This window comes from Pleurodeles waltl, chromosome 5, assembly GCF_031143425.1.
Source record: "Pleurodeles waltl isolate 20211129_DDA chromosome 5, aPleWal1.hap1.20221129, whole genome shotgun sequence".
NCBI classification, from domain to species: Eukaryota; Metazoa; Chordata; class Amphibia; order Caudata; family Salamandridae; genus Pleurodeles; species Pleurodeles waltl.
In genome coordinates, this window is record NC_090444.1 from 739,772,431 (window position 1) to 739,791,224 (window position 18,794).

The following is an 18,794-nucleotide window of genomic DNA, read 5'->3' on the forward strand; positions in this document are numbered from 1 at the left end:
CGCTCCATGAGATCTGAAGCCAATTACACTCCTGCCTCCTCCGGAGATCTGAAGCCAGTTACACTCCTGCCGCCCTCTGAGATCTTTAGCCAGTTACACTCCTGCCGCCTCCTGAGACCTGAAGCCAGTTACACTCCTGCCTCCTCCTGAGATTTGAAGCCAGTTACACTCCTGCTGCCTCCTGAGACCTGAAGCCAGTTACACTCCTGCCTCCCCCTGAGATCTGAAGCCAATTACACTCCTGCCTCCTCCTGAGATCCGAAGCGAGTTACACTCCTGCCTCCTCCTGAGATCCGAAGCGAGTTACACTCCTGCCTCCTCCTGAGATCCGAAGCCAGTCACACTCCTGCTGCCTCCTGAGATCTGAACCCAGTTACACTTCTGCATCCTCCTGAGACGTGTGGCTTGTTACAACAGCCTGACTTCCAGCCCCTGCAAAATTTGGAGCCTAGTTCTGTGGAGCAGGGTTATTGAGGAGGCATAACATAAACATGAGCACATAAAGGAAACAAGTGAAGGCTTGCTTTTGTGAGGTGTTTATTAAACTCTACAGTGCAAGATGCAAATGAGTGGTTGGCATACTGTATCGAATCATCAAACACTTGCACATTTCCAATATATACAGGTGTATTTGCTCAAATCAAATAAGTATTTCCTTTTTTCTGATCCTCATGAGGCTCCTGCAAGGCATAGTTATGTTGTAAATTTCTCAGTCTGTGCCCCTGATAATTCTCCAAATTTTTCAAAAACCTATAGACGCATAGGTTGAGGGCATCTTGCGAATTCCACATTTAAACTAATTTCCCATAGCATGACTTTCCTTTACCCGACATCCCCATTAGAACGGTGCATTTCAAATCCTTTGCTGCACCTTCAGAATCACTTACACTTGTTTTCTTTGAGGCATACATTAGACCGTGATTTGAAGTGCAGGAAAGGCATTGCAAATGTTTGTGTAAACTCACAAATTAAAAAATTTAAGCATTTTTCTTTCTGTCTATATTGCCTGCTTACCTTATATTCCCCTTTGGAACGTCCACTTTGCTACCCTGAGATGTCTCTTATAAGTGTGGAAAATGTGGATATACCACAGATTTTTTTTAACCAAATGCGTTGCAAAAATGTGAAAGTGAGCAGTGTCTCACTTTATTCATCAGTTCAGCTTTTACGCTCATCTGTGCTATTTTCCAGTTTACCAGCTGATAACTTGTCTTAAATGATCTAACCCAAAGTGCGCCTATGCCTAGGGTCAGGAGTGCTGTAGTCCCAGAACAGACTTGGTGCTCCCCGATTTAACCTGTCAGTGATACACGGTGATCAGGTTCAATAATCAATACTGAGACATTCTTCAAGAACGACAGACACGATTTATGATTTGAAGTTTTATACATAACAGGCAAAGTACATAAAAAATGCCATCAATAAATTTAGCAACGGAGTGTACAGTTCATAAGTCTCAGGAACTCATTAAAGCTCTGTATGAAATCCAGCATAGATTTGCCTTCTAAAGGTGAGGGATAGGAGGTGCTGGGGTACACAGAAATGCACATCCTTTTATAGGACTTCAGATAAAGACGTTCAACATTCTAAACAAGTACATGGTTCTTGGGAATATTTTACTACAGAATACATTTGGAAATTCTCTCATATTATTATTACATGGGATTTAGACACAGTTTTATTCATGTATACTAGTTGATACACTGTATACTCATAGCCTGAGATGGAGTGTCCATGACTAACCATGGTGCTGGGAAAAAAATCTTAGGAACGTTCTTTGTTGGTTAGCGTAAACTTGCACTTCTTTATTAGGAACAAGAAATGATAATACTAGTGATCACGTAATATACTACGATAGTGATTCAAGATCGACAACAGGGTAATCACAGATTTATTGTAGCATAAACACAGTTTCTAATGCATTTAAAGCGGAAAAAAGGGAACAGTTCTCACAATTACCCTGAATATTTCTAAATCTTGACTTCATTTCTTCGTTACAACGCATCATTCATTAACTTCAGCTTATTCTTTTTGAATTCCCTCAAGTCCTTCAAGTTGACATACAGATAACCTTGCATTTCTTCAACTTTCACGTCAAGTGTCTTTCTCTTTCTTCTTCTTGTTGCTGACAGCTTGTTATACCCACAATCCATACCATTTCTTGATGAAAATCTCTTGCACAAGTTCAGAGAAATAAGCACACATGCAGTACTGAATAGTATAACCAAGAGAGGTGTTAAATGCAATTTAGAATCCCTTAGCCTCACTATCAAGACACTATCTCATCAACACGTCTTTTGATAGAAACAAATATAGAACCTAATCCTTCCCAGACACCTGACTGTTCCAGCTCAGTTAGTCCTTGCATTATGGTGCATTATGTTTGTAATGTCAATAATGTAGCTGTCAAGCGGCGTATCTATGTGCAGTATATAAGGACAGCATTCCCAAGCGTGATTGACTTTGCAAACCCCAATCTCCATTGAAAGGAGTAAATCCAATGCAAGGCGAATTTGCATAATCAGAGTTGTCATCGCAGGCAATTCCTGATTGATTACAGTTAGCTCTCCAGATGTGTTAGTAGCAAGCCAGTCTACCAATGTAGGCTACCTACTAATTTTTACATCTTTCAGTGTCACTCCTAACAAAAGTGTGAGTGCTCCAAAAATATTGCTAAGTATCTGCTTAAAAATATGCTTGCTTCAGACGATGTATTGCTCAAGATGAAAATCTAGTTTGTTAGTGTGATAAATTCCAGGGAAAAAGGCAAAAATAAACTGACTTACCTTGCGTGTAATAGATACCCTTTATACTTACCTCAAATTTTGAAAAGGTCTTTCCCTTGACTAAGTAATTAAGCTTACGTTCACTCCATCCCAATTTCTCAACAGTGTCATTTCCCTCTGATTGCTGTGATATGCATAAAGATCCATTCTTGGTTACATCAGTGTTCAATATTAGGGGTGGTTCCTTTAAAGTCTCCTTACCCTTTCCAGTAACATGTTCTGCACTTGTCTTCCCTTCCCACTTCTCCTCACCTGTTCTTATCCTCTTGTTTACTTCACCTACAAAAACCCTTTCATATTTACAAATTTTACAGTGCATGCTCTGGTTATTAGAGGTCAAGTTTCTTACAAGGGTAAAGATTATCAGCATATACTCACGCTGATCCCATGATTTAAGCTCATTATAAAATTGATGGCCATGTTTAGTAGCCCATAAATACAGATTTGTACCAGTTACGATTGGCATGCCTTCTAACGGGTTATCAAAATCGTAATAAAACTATTAAATGGAATCCTTTTGGTAAAAGAGATTTATTTAAAACAGAGCATGAAAAGGAATAGGACAAAGGTAAATGAACATATGCTGCTCCCTGAGTTGTGGAGGCTGGAAGGTAATTGCACACATAGTGGTGTTCTACTTACCTAACTATCACATATTCAGTTAGCATTTGGTAATATGCATTATAACTGTACACACTTTCACGCTGTGGGATGTGTGAAGCCTTACTCTTGCATGGGATGTATGGACTATAGACTTAAGGATGGAGTTTATTGGAAAGTTAGAGATATCCCTGTCAAATAAATGAACATCCAAGAGTCATCTAAACATAGAAACAAAAATGGCACTGTCAAAACTGCAAGCAAAACTGTGCAGTGTAGCTGCGTCATGTTAGCTTACGACAGATCAAGGAAGTCTCAGACTCTCAGATGATGGAGGTTACTCCTCTAGGTGCTATATTATCATCATCACTACCTTATCTCAAAAGCTACAGGAATTTTTATTTGGAGTCATTTGGAGGACTAAGGAACCTCTGTCTTCTGACCGCTATCCCAACTCTCTGACAGTCCTTTCCATGTTTGTCAGTGATCAACAAAATTAGATCTTTGTGTGGCTTGTTCTGCTCTCAGGGAGGTTTGTCAGTGTCAGTCAGGCAATCATTAGATTCAAAGTTGATTTTTGCAAGGTATGTCCAATCTGGGCCTGAGTACTTTCAGTTGACCTTTCTCTCTCCTTTAGGTCATTTGGAAGTAGTCAAGTCTAAGTTTTCATCCCCAATTTCAGGTTGGTTAGTCTGCTCTGAAACTTCTAACTATCTTCCCTTTCTGTCTCTGGTCTTCTCTTAGCTGTCAAGAGTCTCTTTCAGGTGGTTGTGGTTCTTGGCCAGCCTGAGTTGGGTCTTAATCCTTAGAGGTGCTTGAGGTTTCTGGTTCTGATCAGACTGATTCGCTCTCAGAGGTGGAACTCATCGCCCCCCAAGCACTCACCTCCTTCGACTACATCATATTCGACAACCTCAGTTTCCACCTTGACACCCTTTATGGCCCCAACATCTCGAACCTCCTGGAACACCTCACAAGTCTCGGCCTTAAACAACTTGTCAATGTCCCCAACCACAGAGCCGGACACATTCTCGACCCTGTCTTCTCAGCAGGGAACAACATCACCATCTCCCACACCTCTGAACACCGTTCGACCGACCACAAGTGCATCCACTTTACCTACACAAATAACACCGCACTCCACCACACCCCCCGTCTCCCAGCAGACGCTCGGGCAAAATCACAGAAGCACAGCTCACCAACACTCTCAACCACTCCCTCCCATCGGATGCGATGGACGCTAACAAAGCCGCTGCCAACCTACACCGATGACTCTCAAACTACGCCAACCTCGTAGCCCCCAGACCTACAGGAATCCAAGCTCGCCTGCAGATGATTGGAACATAAATGGAGGCTCTGCAAATCCCCCGAAGACCGCACCACCTACAAAATAGCAGTCACCATGCACTACCAGAACATCAGAACCGCCAAAAAAGCCACCTTTTAAGCACGCCTCAACACAAGCACTCACAACAGCAAAGAGTTCATCGCCATCGTCAGGAAGTTCATAAACCCCTTGGAAGACACCTCATCCATCCTCCTCTCCCAAGTCCCCTGTGATGACCTCTCCACCTTCTTTCACCGTAAGATCCACGAAGGCTTCAGGAACCAAAGCCCCCCAGCATCGCTCACCACCACTGACCTTGCACCCAAACAGATACTGAATGCCTGGACCCCCATCACCATAGAGGACACCCAAAGACTGATGAACTCCATCCACTTGGGAGCACCATCGGATCCATGCCCTCATCACATCCTCAACTAGGCCAGTGCCTCCATAGCACCGGAGCTCTGCCGAACCATCAACCTGTCATTCAAGACCACCACATTCCCCTCAGACTGGAAACATGCCAAAATCAGCCCACTACTCAAGAACCCCACCGCCGACCCTAGGGAGCTGAAGAACTACAGACCCATCTCTTTGCTCCCTTTCCTAGCCAAGGTAACGGAAATGGCCGTCAACCAGCAACTCACTGCATTCCTCGAGACACGCCATCTTCTGGACCTTTCACAGTCGGACATAGCACCAAAACCGCACTCTTAGCAACCACCGATGACATACGCATCATACTGGACCAAGGAGGCACTGCCACACTCATCCTCCTTGACCTCTCCGCTGCTTTTGACACCGTCTCCCACTCCACCCTCTGCTACAGACTGCATAATGTCGGCATCCGAGACAAAGCCCTGGAATGGATCATGTCCTTCCTCACCAGAAGAACACAGAAGGTCAGACTACCACCGTTCACATCAGAACCCGAAGACACTTGCTGCGGAGTACCCCAAGGATCCTCACTTAGCTCGACGCTTTTCAGTGTCTACACGGCCCTACTCGTTAGGATCACCAGACAACACGAGCTAAACATAGGAGGTGATTCTAAGCTTGGCGGGCGGCAGTAGCCGCCCGCCAAGGGGGAACCGCCAGAAGACCGTACCGTGGTCAAAAGACCGCGGCGGTCATTCTGGGTTTCCCACTGGGCTGGCGGGCGACCGCTGAAAGTCCGCCCGCCAGCCCAGCGGGAAACACCCTTCCCACGAGGACGCCGGCTCAGAATAGAGCCGGCGGAGTGGGAAGGTGCGACGGGTGCAGTTGCACCCGTCGCGAATTTCAGTGTCTGCAAAGCAGACACTGAAATTCTTCGTGGGGCCCTCTTACGGGGGCCCCGCGGCACCCCCTACCGCCATCCTGTTCCTGGCGGGAGACCCGCCAGGAACAGGATGGCGGTAGGGGGTGTCAGAATCCCCATGGCGGCGGAGCGCGCTCCGCCGCCATGGAGGATTCTCAAGGGCAGCGGGAAGTCGGCGGTACACCGCCGACTTTCCGTTTCTGGCCGCGGCTGAACCGCCGCGGTCAGAATGCCCAGCGGTGCACCGCCAGCCTGTTGGCGGTGCTACCGCCGACCTCCGCCATGGCGGTAATTACCGCCAGGGTCAGAATGACCCCCATAGTCTCCTATTCTGATGACACCCAACTGATCCTCTCTCTGTCCGAGGACTATGCGCAAGCCGAGAGGAACTCCCACAATGGAATGAGAGAAGTCACCGCCTGGATGGAAGCCAGCTGCCCAAGTTCAACTCGGACAAGACAGAGATCCTCGTGATCGTCTCCACCCATTCTACCCGGAAAGACTTTTGGTGGCCCACTGTACTGGGTAACTCCCCCGCCCCACAGACCATGTTCCTGGTACTCCGCTATGTCGATGACCCGCCAAGTTATCGCAGTCTCCACATCAGGCTTCCACACCCTCCGTCTCCTGCAGAAGATCTTCAAATGGACAAACACGAGGAAGCTAGTCACCCACGCACTCATCACCAGCAAACTGTATTACGGCAACGCACTATATGCCAGCATTACCAAGAAACTCTAATCATGACTATGAGTCCAGAATGTAGCAGCCAGACTCATCCTGGACATCCCCCGACACAGCCGAATCTACTCCCACCTCAGAGACCTACACTGGCTCCCAGTCAACAAGTGCATCACATACAACTCCTGATTCACACCTTCAAGACACTGCACAACATAGGACCAGCATACCTCAACCACCGCCTCACCTTCTACGTATCCAACAGATGTCACCGTTCCTCTGAGCTCACCCTTGCAGCCATCCCCAAGATCCAGAAATGTACAGCAGGAGGAAGATCCTTCTCCTACCTAGCAGCCTGGACATGGAACACACTTCCTCTCAAGCTCAGGCAGACCGCATCACTGAAGCAGTTCAGGAAGGACCTCAAGACCTGGCTCTTTGACTGAGGAGCACACCTTCATTCAGCGCCTTGAGACCCTATGGGTGATTGGCCACGCTTTACAAGTCCTGATTGATTGATTGATTGAACTTTCTTGTCCCACACTACCCTCTGGCTCTTGCAACCTGGGCTGCGGCGAGTTTGTTTCAGCCTTCCATTGCTGTATCCTCAATCCAGTAGTTATTACAGTGGCAGGTATGACAGTGCCCTCCTCTGGTTCTCGGCCCCAATGATGCACGCCTAATGGAGACTGTGGATCCTCGGACTGGTCTTCCTCTTCTTTAGAAGCCTTAGACACTTCAAACCTGAGGTGGTGGAAGGAGTTAGTGGGTCTAGGTTCTGCTTCTTCCTCCTCATGTCGACCTTTTGGTGTCAGCGGTCTATATCCAGTTTGGCAGACTAGCACACTTAACTGCATTGATGGTGACCAAGATCAGCTGGTATGGGCCTCTCCAGTGCTCCTCTAAGCAAGATTTATGAACGTGTTTCTTGAAATAAACCATCACTGGGATTCAGATCATGTCCTGGAGATTCTCGTACCGCAGGAGTAGCAGCATCAAGTTGATAAGAGATCAAATGGACCACATCAGATAATCCCTTGCTGTACTCGAGAACCAGGTAATCTATGATAGTCACAAGAGCAGATGCAGGAGCAGAAGAAATTCACTTGGCTGTCCCCATCAGCACTACATCAGGGGGCAAACCTGTTTGCTTACAGGGGATACTCATCAGCATCAAAGAGAGAGCATCAGGCCATTTGAGCAATATAGAAGCACATGTTTTAGCCAGTTTAGGTTTGATTGTTCCATTCAACCTCTCTACACTGCCCGACTTCCCTGGCCTACTGGTATAGTGGAATTTCATGTCAATCCTTAAGTTCGTATGCAGCAAATGCATTACCTCACTCTGAAAGTCAGTTCCGTGATCAGATTCAAGATGAACCTACATCCTGAATCACAGAATTAACTCCTGCAGCAATAGTTTAGCATCTGTTAGGCTGTCCCATCACCTGATGGGATATGCCTCAACCCATGTTGAAAACAAGCACGCAATGATGATGATATACCTCAGTTGGTTACATTGGGGCATCTACTCAAAATCAATCCAGAGACATTTAAAAGAACCATCAGATTTCCCATTGTGGCTCATGGTTATCATAACTCCTTTGCCCATGTTCTGTTTCTGGGAGGTAGCACCACATTGGCACAATCTTTCTGCCATTGATCAGAAATGGGGATTGAACCAATAAAGGCTGAAGATAGACACCATTCCGCCTCTACCTACATGTTTTGGGCCATGCATGTGCCACACCATTGCTGGTAAGAGAGAATCAGGGAGAACTGGCTTCCCATCACTGGAAACCCAAATGTCACTAGCGTCCTTCACACCCCCCACCTTTTCCCAATTTGCCTTGTCTAGCTCTGTTGAAGTTCGCTCAGCTCATTGAAGGTATGTAAGTATTCGGTAGCACATTGGAAATAGTCTCTCCTCCTGCATTGCATAATTCAACCATGTGGAAGGTGCTAGACTCAGTAAGGCAATATCGGGCAATTTAATCTACATAGCGGTTGCCCCTGCAACTTTTTTGCACAGCACAAGGCAGCACAGCACTTTCCCTTGGCAGTTATAAATTATCCACCATATTTGTGACATACAGTCCATTCCTAATCAGAGAACCTACAGAAGTCATGAAACCTTGCTGCCACCGCAACTGCCCAAAGTTATTGACAACTCCATACCCATACTGGCTGTCAGTGTAAATGGTGACTCGTGAGCCTTCAGAGGCACAGGAGCATTTGCTAAGAACAATGGTTTTAGCTACTTGTGCAAATGTTACATGGCACAGGTAGGATGCTTCCACAACTCTGCTCAGCATACACAAAGCATAAGCAGCTCTTAGAATACCACGTCGGTCTCTCCAACAGGATCCGTCAACAAAAAGAGTATGGTATATTCAGGAAGGGATACATCCAGCATGTCGGGTCTAGGTTTTGTGTGCAACTCAATAACACTAACACAGTCATGGTCAAATTCACCCTCACCATTCCTTCCTGAAGTTGGCAACAGGGAAGCAGGGTTTAGTGTGTTACATTTCCTGATGGAAATATTTTCTGCTGACAAAATGATTATCTCGTAGCGGGTTAAGCTGCTGTTATTCAAGTGGTGTGTGCGTGAACTTGTCATAAGAATCTCAATGGAGTGGGGGTCCATCATAATAAGGAGGTAACCTTTTACCATCCCCTCGGTTTGCTGAATGCTAGCGCTCACTACTGCAACAACTTTGAGACAGCGTTACTGCCACCTGATCAAGAGTAGCTGAGAAGTATCCTGTGGGGCACTTAGTCTCCCCTTGGGTTTGTGTTAGTACAGACAGTGCACACTCATCTCTTTTATGACAAAAGAGTACAAGTTCTTCTATTTAGGATGGCTTTCCAAGAGGGGGTGTGCTACAAAGTAAATGTTTCAGCTCTTGGACGGCTTCCATGCTTTAGCTAACCTTTGGTGCAGTGTCACTGACATTGGTGTGGGTCAGTCTCAGTAAAGGCTTCGCCACAAAAGAAAAGTTTGGGATTCATTGTCTGCAGTAGCAACCATGCCCAGAAACATTCGCATTTCTCTCTGAGTGGTTGGGAACTTCATTCTAATAACTGTCTGTATATGTTCATGAGACACTCACCTCACTCTCCTTTCTATCTGATGTCCCAGATACAAGACTTTCTTTTGGCAGTGTTGGAATTTCTCAGAAGAGACCTTATGCCCGTTCTCAGCCAAGTTGTTGAGCAGAGCAACCGTGTCTTGCTTGCAAGCTTCCTTGGCCTTTGGTGCAATCAAAAGATCACCAAAGTATTGTATTAGGGTTGTACCACATGGTATCTGCAAAGTATCTAGATTCTTGTAAGTACCTGATTGAAAAGGAATGGGCCTTCGGTATATCTTTAGGACACTAACTCCATCAAGGATCTTCTCTTGGAACCAGAATGCGAAGAAAAACTGGCTCTCTTTGTATAAGGGAACCAGGGCGGCTAGGCAGAGGTCAATGACCATGTACCACTCAGCCTCTGGGGTAATTCAAAAGAAAATGACAGCAGGGTTCGGTACCACAGGACAGCATGGAAAAACAATTTGGCAAATTTTCTGGAGATCCTGATCTAGACTTCACTCTTTGATTGCTTTTTGTAAAGCCATGATCAGTGAGTTACATGAATCTCCTGTAAAATGCTCTGTTCTACCATGCTCTCAATGACAGGGGTAGTTCCTATGATGGCTTCAGACATCATTTTATAAGGGCAGGTCTGGGGAAATACAGCATTGGTTCACAGTATGATCTTTAGGTGTTTGGCACCTTTGATCAATCCAATTTCTCTTCCTGTGAAATCACAGAAATCCTCTCTAGCTGTTTCTCTCAAGTCGACTGGTAGGTCCTCTTTAGTAATAACCGCAGGGGTGTGGAATTTCTATAGCCCAACACCTAGTGTTGTATAGCTATTTTAGCGATGTTATTTTAGCGAACTAGGCCTGCTGTTGTGCACGTTATCCCAGTTACATTTTATTCAGCATTGTTTTATTTGTTTAGAATTAGCCACATTTGCGGTGTTGTTTTATTTTTTCTATCTATTTGTTCCTTTGCCTAGGAAAGCATTATGTTCTTAGCATTGCCCTCTGTGCTTTCCTCAAGGCTTCAGTTAAGTAGGGTTGCCAGAAAAAGTGGTACGCTGTGTCTCCAACATTCACAGAAACATACACATTCTTACCTGGGGACCTTTTCTTAGAATATCAACTGTTTTAATATAAAACACTTCTCCGTCCCATACACGTTTGAGGAAGATTCCAGCCAGATGATTACAACTGCATGCTGATTGCTGAACATCTTCGCTACAGCTTCTTTCTCAGACTGCCGAATCCCTGGCCTACATGGGGACGGTGTCTCTTTAGACAACAGGCTTCCTTGCTCAGGCATGGGGGATGATGTCTTCTCAGGGGGAGAACCTGAAGGGCAGATTAGGGTTTATCATGCTGTGCTCTAACATAGCTTTGGTAGGAAAGATATATATCACTCCTAGTGACAGTATGGCAGGTCTGTTTTTGTTTTCACACTCCTTGTTACACTTTTGCTTTTAATGTGTTTTACCCTCCTAGTTATTGCAATTCATGCCATTTTCTCAAAGATGCAGTTACTTCAATAAACCCTTATTGAGCTATACTCTGCCTCTGTTTGTCTTTGCCTGTGTGAGACCAATGTAACCGAGAGAAAGGGATGAGATCTGATTGCACACGATTCCCCTGAGGAATCTTTCATGCCATGTGCCCCGTTGCCACAATCATCCCTGCTGTTGGGCAGAGGTGAGGCGCTGCTAGTTAGCCAGAAAACCTGGATTAGGCCGACAGCGTCACATGGTGTGGAATTGTACATTGTCCCCCACATTTCTGGTGATTCTGCCGCCCACATCCAGTAGCCTCATTATAATATTGAGAAACTAAGTGACACCAGGACATATTGTTTTGTGCAAAGGACAGCAAGTTTTCATGTTTCATTTGTCCTTGGGGCAAGTAGGCCTCACCGTCTGCGACACAAACCCTTTGACTGCCAGTTTACAGTACTATATTATAGAGCAGGGAAGGGAATTGTCTGCAGTTGAGGCACTATTTGTGCTCACATGGTAATGCTATTCCAATTTGTAGTTATGGTTCATTAATGCAAAGCCTTTATAATTAGGGTGAGCACTCTAAATAAATGTAATAAGCTTAGACTGCATTACTGACAGTGGTTCTACTAAAAGAAATGTGTACACCTGTTTGCAATGTTTAACAATATGAGGCTACGTAAAATGCTCCCAAAATGCACTCTGATTGGATGCAAATATATAGAGAAACTTGAAAGCAAGATTGACGATTCTTGACTTTAAAAATAAAATGTTCACAAAAAAATGCAACTGGTAAAAAAATGTTTTGCTAAATTACTGTGAAATTTTAGGCACCATTTCTTCGAAGCATCATTTAGTAAAATATGTTGATGCATGCTAGTTTTTCCCAAAAATATTTTTAATGGATAAATCTGTGTAATCAGCTTCAAAAAGATTATGGGAAACATCAAACTAAACAAGCATTTGCAAAGCCAATAAGTCTGATATTGGTCAGTCTTATGGTTTTGTCAATGTGTGTCTTGTTTTGATGTTACTTTTGTAAAACTTTATTGTTGTAGGGGCTGCTGGGCCCTCCCTAATGTAACAAACATTGTCAAAAAGCAAAAATATTTTTTGGTCTCAAAAAGCACACATTGCCACACTTGTGGCATGGAATAAAACTACTTTGTGTGCCGATATGCTCCTTGTAACAGACAAGATTGCTACCACACATAGTGGAAGGGGGAGATTTTTTAATTAAAAAATAAGGGACTCAATTCCTAAAGAAGGTTACAGAAGTGCACCCATAGAAATGTATTTACATTAGTGCAGGTTTATGTAGTTCATAAATTCACCAGAATGTACAGAAGTAGATAACTAAATAATACTCCTAGAAAATATTTGTAAACTGTATTTTAGCATGAGAAAATATTCTTGTGTAGATTTGCTCACGCGAAAATCTGTTGAGCGTTTACAAGTTCACCTTCTCTCTAACCACTTTTCTCCCAACTCGGGAAAAAGTTTTACTTCTGCTGTTGTTGGGAGTATATTCTTTTGAGTTTGGGAAAAGATTAGAGAAGAGCTAGTGAAAATTCTTAAAATATGCAAGTTGGTAGGTTTGCACACACTCTGAAGGGCATTCCCGCTCTGGAACTCTTGCTAACCACTACCTGTAACGCCAGTATGTAGATCTGCAGAAAGGTGAAAAAATAAGGAAATTGCTATTATTCAAGCCCTACTATAATATTAGCCCTGGCATAATCAGAGAGGCTATATAATGAGATTGCTGCCATAATTTGTCACCACACTACATGGCACCAAAGGGACACATAGATTACTTTACAGGACGAGTAGATTTATGAAGCAAACTGTCCCATGGACAAGCAGATATTTTATTAAATTCCACACCCCTGAACCGAGTATAACCGCACAACAGGTGCAACTGTAACTCAGCATCGGCTGCTTGGGTTTCAATTCTGACTCCATCCTGCGTGCAGTAGATGATGCAGTTGAAGTTACAAAGGAGGTCTCATCCTAAAAAATGTACAGGACTAGAATCATAGATCACAGACTGATGTTCTTTAATATCTCCTATTTTTACTGGAACAGTGGCAGTCATTTGATTGGTACGCTGTTGGTTGGTAATACCTACAACTTGGACTTCTTTTCCTGAGAGTGATAGGCTAGAGACCTCAACTGTTCTAATCATTGGGCAAATGGCTCCTGATTCTATTTGGAGGGGTGTGGAATTCCTATAACCCTATGTCCAAGACATATTGTTTGGGGTCAAGAATAACAAGTTTTCATGTGTATTTTGTCCTTGGGACAAGTAGTCCATACCCTTTGGCTGCCAGTTTTCAGGGAAGGAAAATGTCTGCATTTGGGGTAATATTTGTGTCAAACATTTATTTATGGTTCATTAATGCAAAGCCTTTCTCATTATGGTGAGCACTTTTAATGAACATTGTAAGGTGACACTGCACTACTGACAGTGGTTCCACTAAAGTAATGTGTATCCACACGTTTGAATGTTTAACAATATGAAGCTACATATAATGCTCCCAGAATGCTTTCTGATTAGTTGCAAATGTGTTGGGAAGCTTGTAAGCAAGATTGATGATTCTTTGCTTTCAAAATAAAATGTTCTGAAAAAAATGCAAGTAGGAAAAATCATTTCACTAAATTACTGTGAAATTTTAGGTGCTATTTGTTTGAAGCATCATTTAGTAAAATGTGTTGATGCTTGCTAGTATTTAAAGAAAATATTCATAATGGAAAATCAGTGTAACCATTTTAAGCAAGAGTAAGGGAAACATGAAAATAAACAAGCACTGGCAAAGCCAAAAGATCTAACATTGGTGTTCAGTTTTTGGGTGTTGTTAATGCTGTCTTGTTGTCACACGGCTTTTGTAACACTTTACTGTTGTGGGAGCTGCCAGGCCCTTATTGGCAAAAAGCAAAAAACTAATGTGGTCTCAAAAAGCACACATTGCCACATTACTTCTTGGCACTGAACACAACTACTTTGTGTGTCAATATACTCCTTGTGGAAGAGCAGAATGCAGTCACTGACAGTAAAACCAGCTGATAGATGGATATAGAGAGAAACAGGATTTTAATAAAAACAAAATATCTTGGTTTACTCCAGACCTAATTAGGGGACAAATTCTCAAATAAAGTCACAAAAGTGCAACCAGGTAAATGTCTTTGCAGTAGTGGCTTTCATAAATGCACAAGAATTTATAGGAAATTGTACTCCTAGATAACATTTGTGAACTGTGTTTTAGCATAAGCAAATATGCAGGTGTAGATTTTTTCATGCAGAAATCTTTTGAGCGTTTACAAGTTCACTTTCCCTCCAACCACTTTTTTCCCAACCCTGGAAGAACATCTACTTCAGCCCATGTCAGGAGTAAATTTGCAGCTTTTCTCATGCTGAAAAAGATTAAAGAAGAGCTGGTGAAAATCCTTAAAATGTGCAAGTTAGTAGGTTTGCACAGAGTCAGAGATATTCCATGCTCGGAAGTGTTGCTTACTGCTTTCACCAGCCTCAGTATGTAGATCTGTGGAAAGGTGGCAAAATAAAGAAATTGCTAAAGTAAGGCTTGAAATTGCTAGTATTCAACCCCAACTATAATATTAGCCCTGGGATAATCAAAGAGGCTATTATCGGAGCTGTTACATAATAAGATCAATGCCATAATTTGTCGCTGCATTACATGGCACCATTGGGACAAGTAGATTTTTTTTACAGGACAAGTATATTTATGAAGCAACCTGTCCCATGGACAAATGACCCTCCTCGGAGGTCAGCTCATCTTTGAGAGTTGTACTTCACAACTTCTTGTGCAGGCAAAATCTGAAAATGGCCTGTTCAGATAAGCCTTTCATATTCTACAAGTAATACTAAGATGAGACAATTCAAGGGCTGGGCCTCCAAATCTTGCTGTACACAAAGGAATCCTATTTGCAAGACCATTTTTGCCTTAACGTGTGTATATCAGGGGTGTTCAACTCCATATCTAGGTATCCCTGATCATTGTTAGATTTTTAGGATATCCACATCTGATAAATGTGCATACAATGGCCCATATTTATACTTTTTTAGCACCACATTTGCACCGCTTTTTGACGCAAAAAAATTACTTAAATGCAGCGCTAAAAAAGTATAAATATGGGCCAATGTATCTTAATGCAAATAATTCACACACTCTTTTGGGTATTCTGAAATTCTATCAAGGATCCAGACATGGCTGATCTATGTGAGCTACCCTGGATGTATGAAAATCCCTATTTATTTATTCATTCAGAAGGGGCAGCAGAGTGGCCAGGAAGAGCTATGTCGTTCCTGCAACAAAATAAATACAAATTTTGCATATGCATTGGGTTGGTCTTAACCTGACAGTCAAACTGGCACAAGCTTTGACTGAAATTCAGATTTTGCACATGGGAACAAAGTTGAGAGGAATACCTGGCCTGACTTCTGTAAGCCTGCTTTGTGATATCACTGTTTCACATGACTAGTGTGAACTGAAATCTTCTCTTGTCCCGACAGAGGATTACGCCCAACTGTGCAACATTCCAGTTATGGGATCCAGGAGACCTTACGGACGGGACGCTCTGGTAGGCTTTGAAGACCATTATGAGCCTGAATCCGAGCCACACTTCATCCAAGACCGTAAGTACATTTTCCATGAGATACAAGACTGAAACATCATCTGTGGCACAGCTCATTGCTCACTTCACATTTATTCTTGAATAATAGTTTTAAGAGAATCATTGTAATGCACAGCATGCTACATTTAACTCATAGTCGGCCGGCAATTGAGAGAAGCCAAGAGCATTGGCTGCAACCCTTGGCTTGCTTTGGATCCAGAGCCTCTCAAAGCTATACCCATAGGGATCATGAAGACAGCAACAGAAAACACTTCCTTTCGATGTTCCACCCCTGAAGCCAATGATAATAAAATAGGAAGCTGTTGAGAGGCGATCACAGGACAACCCAGTGATATACATGCAGTTAAAGTGTGCACAGTGTTTCCTGTCCAATACTGTTGGTATTTTGCTGAAGCAATATCGAAAATCTTACTGACTAATGTTTGCTTTTACTCCAGTGGCAGACATTTCTGCAAAGTATATTGTTTCATATCTATTCAAATCATTGTGTATAGTACACAAAACCATCTTCTCCCATTGCTTATCAGCTTTATCTCATCGATTTCAGTGGTACAAATATAGTCATCTATCAAGATCTAAAGAGACATTCCTTGTGAGCATTTCCAAATATCATTGTAAAACCCTAGGTTCTCCATTACTGCTGTCTCCAGGTGAAACTTGTTACCCTTCCATCTCTGTCAAAATTAGGTATAACTTTAGAAAAATACTGAAAACCTGGCCGATGCCATCTTGCCTTTATCTAGAGCACGTGGCCTCTACACATTACAAGCCACCCTATTTTGCAGAGCCACTTTTTATCACTCATACTTTCTCCTATTGTATACATTGTGGGTTGTGAAAGGGCAAATGGAACCAGAAAAGCTAGGTCTTAAAGGCTGCTACACATGTATTATTCTTAAAAAGTTAAAACATTTTTTTTACTTTTTTCAGTGCCATTTTTCATAACTAAAAGAGTGTGAATATGCAAGGAGAGAAGTTCAGAAATGGTTTTCCTTCTCATTTCATAGAAGCAGTGTGTATGTCCAGATGTCACAAAATAAAATAAAACGTGGCCTTAGAGTGCATTTCACATAAGACAGTTACAACTTGGTAGGTTGGTTTGATTTAGCCTGTCTAAGAGGCTGATGGTCGCCAATCCATCTATTGAAGGGTGACTAATCAGAGCCTTTGATTGATGCACACATGGATAAAAGACTGGTCGTGGTGCATGGTACTAGCTTCTCGTTTGAGACTGGAAGTCATTACATTACTTTTCCCAACAGAATTCTAGAATGAATTCAACTACCTCCAAGAAGATGGCACTGATCACAAAGCTATAGGCTCTTTGGGTTAATACAAATTACATTGGTGCCCAGGTGTTAGAAATGGGGTCTCTAGTTGGCAGAGGTGTTCACCTTTTTCCAAATAGGGACCACAATCCTAGTCAGGGTAAATCACACAATCCAAATTATCCTGTGCCCACCCTCTGGTAGCTTGGCACTGAGCAGTCAGGCTTAACTTAGAAGACAATGTTTAAAGTATTTGTGCACTAAATCATACAGTAACATAGTGAACCCCCACAAAAATACACCACACAAGTTTAGAAAAATATAAGATATTTATCTGGTTAAATTATGGCCAAAATTATAGAATTTTAATAATCACAAGGTGAGATTTCACCTTTGCAAGTTTAAAAAGAGTCTTAAATCTTAAAAATCAACAGCTGTCTCTTGTTTGCACAAAGTACCTGGTTTGCGTCAACAATAGCACGCATGGAGACCGCAGAGTAAGAGATGCGTGGAAAAATAGGGTGTGTATCTGATTTTCTGACGCCGCACAGACTATTTTTTCCATATTACAAGGGGCTTTCCGTTGATTTCCGGTGCACAGTCTTGGTTCCTTACTGTGATGCGGGGATCTTTTTGATGCTGAGGGACGGTGCAGGAAAAATCCTTGGCATGCAGGAAGAAGTCACAGGTGTTGCGTCGTTCCGGTAGGCAATGCAACAGATTTTCTGTCCCACGGCAGGCACTGCGTCGATTCATCACATGGAAAGTCGGGCTGTGTTGTTCTGGTTCAGCTGTGCGTTGATCAGGTAGGGCTGTGCGCTGAATTTCCGGTCACAAGGCAGGCGCTGTGTCGAATCTTCACTCAGGTAGTTGGGCTGCGTCGTTCCGGTTCGGCTGTGTGGCAATTTTCTTGTTGCAAGGCAAGCTGTGCTGCGTTTCCAGCAGGCTGTGCGGCGATTTTCGGTGCACAGGGAGTTTCCTCAAGCGATTAAGTCTTTTTGGCCCTGAGACCAGAAAACAGGAGGCAAGCTCAATCCAAGCCCTTGGAGAGCACTTCTCAGCAAAGTGAGAGGGCAGCAAGACAGCAGGGCAACAGCAGGGCAGCAGTCCTGCTCAGCAAAGTCCTTTGGGTAGCCAGGCAGTTCCTCTTGACAGGTTGCAGTGTCTGATGTGGTGGGGTCAGGGACCCAGTTTATATGCCCAAAAATGCCTTTGAAGTGGGTGAGACTTAAAGAGTGGGTTTGAATTGCACGAGGTCCTCTTTCAGTACAGGTCTGTCTTCCAGGCTCCCAGTAGGGGGTTTGGCAGTCCATTGTGTGAGGGCAGGCCACTAGCCTTTGAAATGTAAGTGTCCGGCCCTCCACCCTTCCAGCCCAGGAAGACCCATTCAATGTGCAGATGAATGCAGATGTATCTGAGTGTCCTGTGTTTGTGGTTGTCTGGGTGGAATGCACAAGGGAGCTGCCAACCAGCCCAGACGTGGATTGGAGACAGGCTTTAAGGCACAGATGGATTTCAAGTGCAGAGAAATGCTCACTTTCTAAAAGTGACATTTCTAAAACGGTACCCCTTTTTTATCACAATATACCAGTATG

At 43.5% G+C, this 18,794-nt stretch overlaps 1 protein-coding gene across 2 annotated transcripts in view; it reads left to right on the top strand.

Annotated features, from left to right (window-relative positions):
• Window positions 1-18,794, top strand: part of LTBP1 (latent transforming growth factor beta binding protein 1) — a 1,022,847-nt gene that overhangs the window by 981,330 nt on the left and 22,723 nt on the right. For both annotated transcript variants that reach the window (XM_069234696.1, XM_069234697.1), the window contains one exon: window positions 15,810-15,932. In XM_069234696.1, coding sequence (XP_069090797.1) covers window positions 15,810-15,932 — 123 coding nt within the window. The remainder of the gene's footprint in view (window positions 1-15,809; window positions 15,933-18,794) is intronic.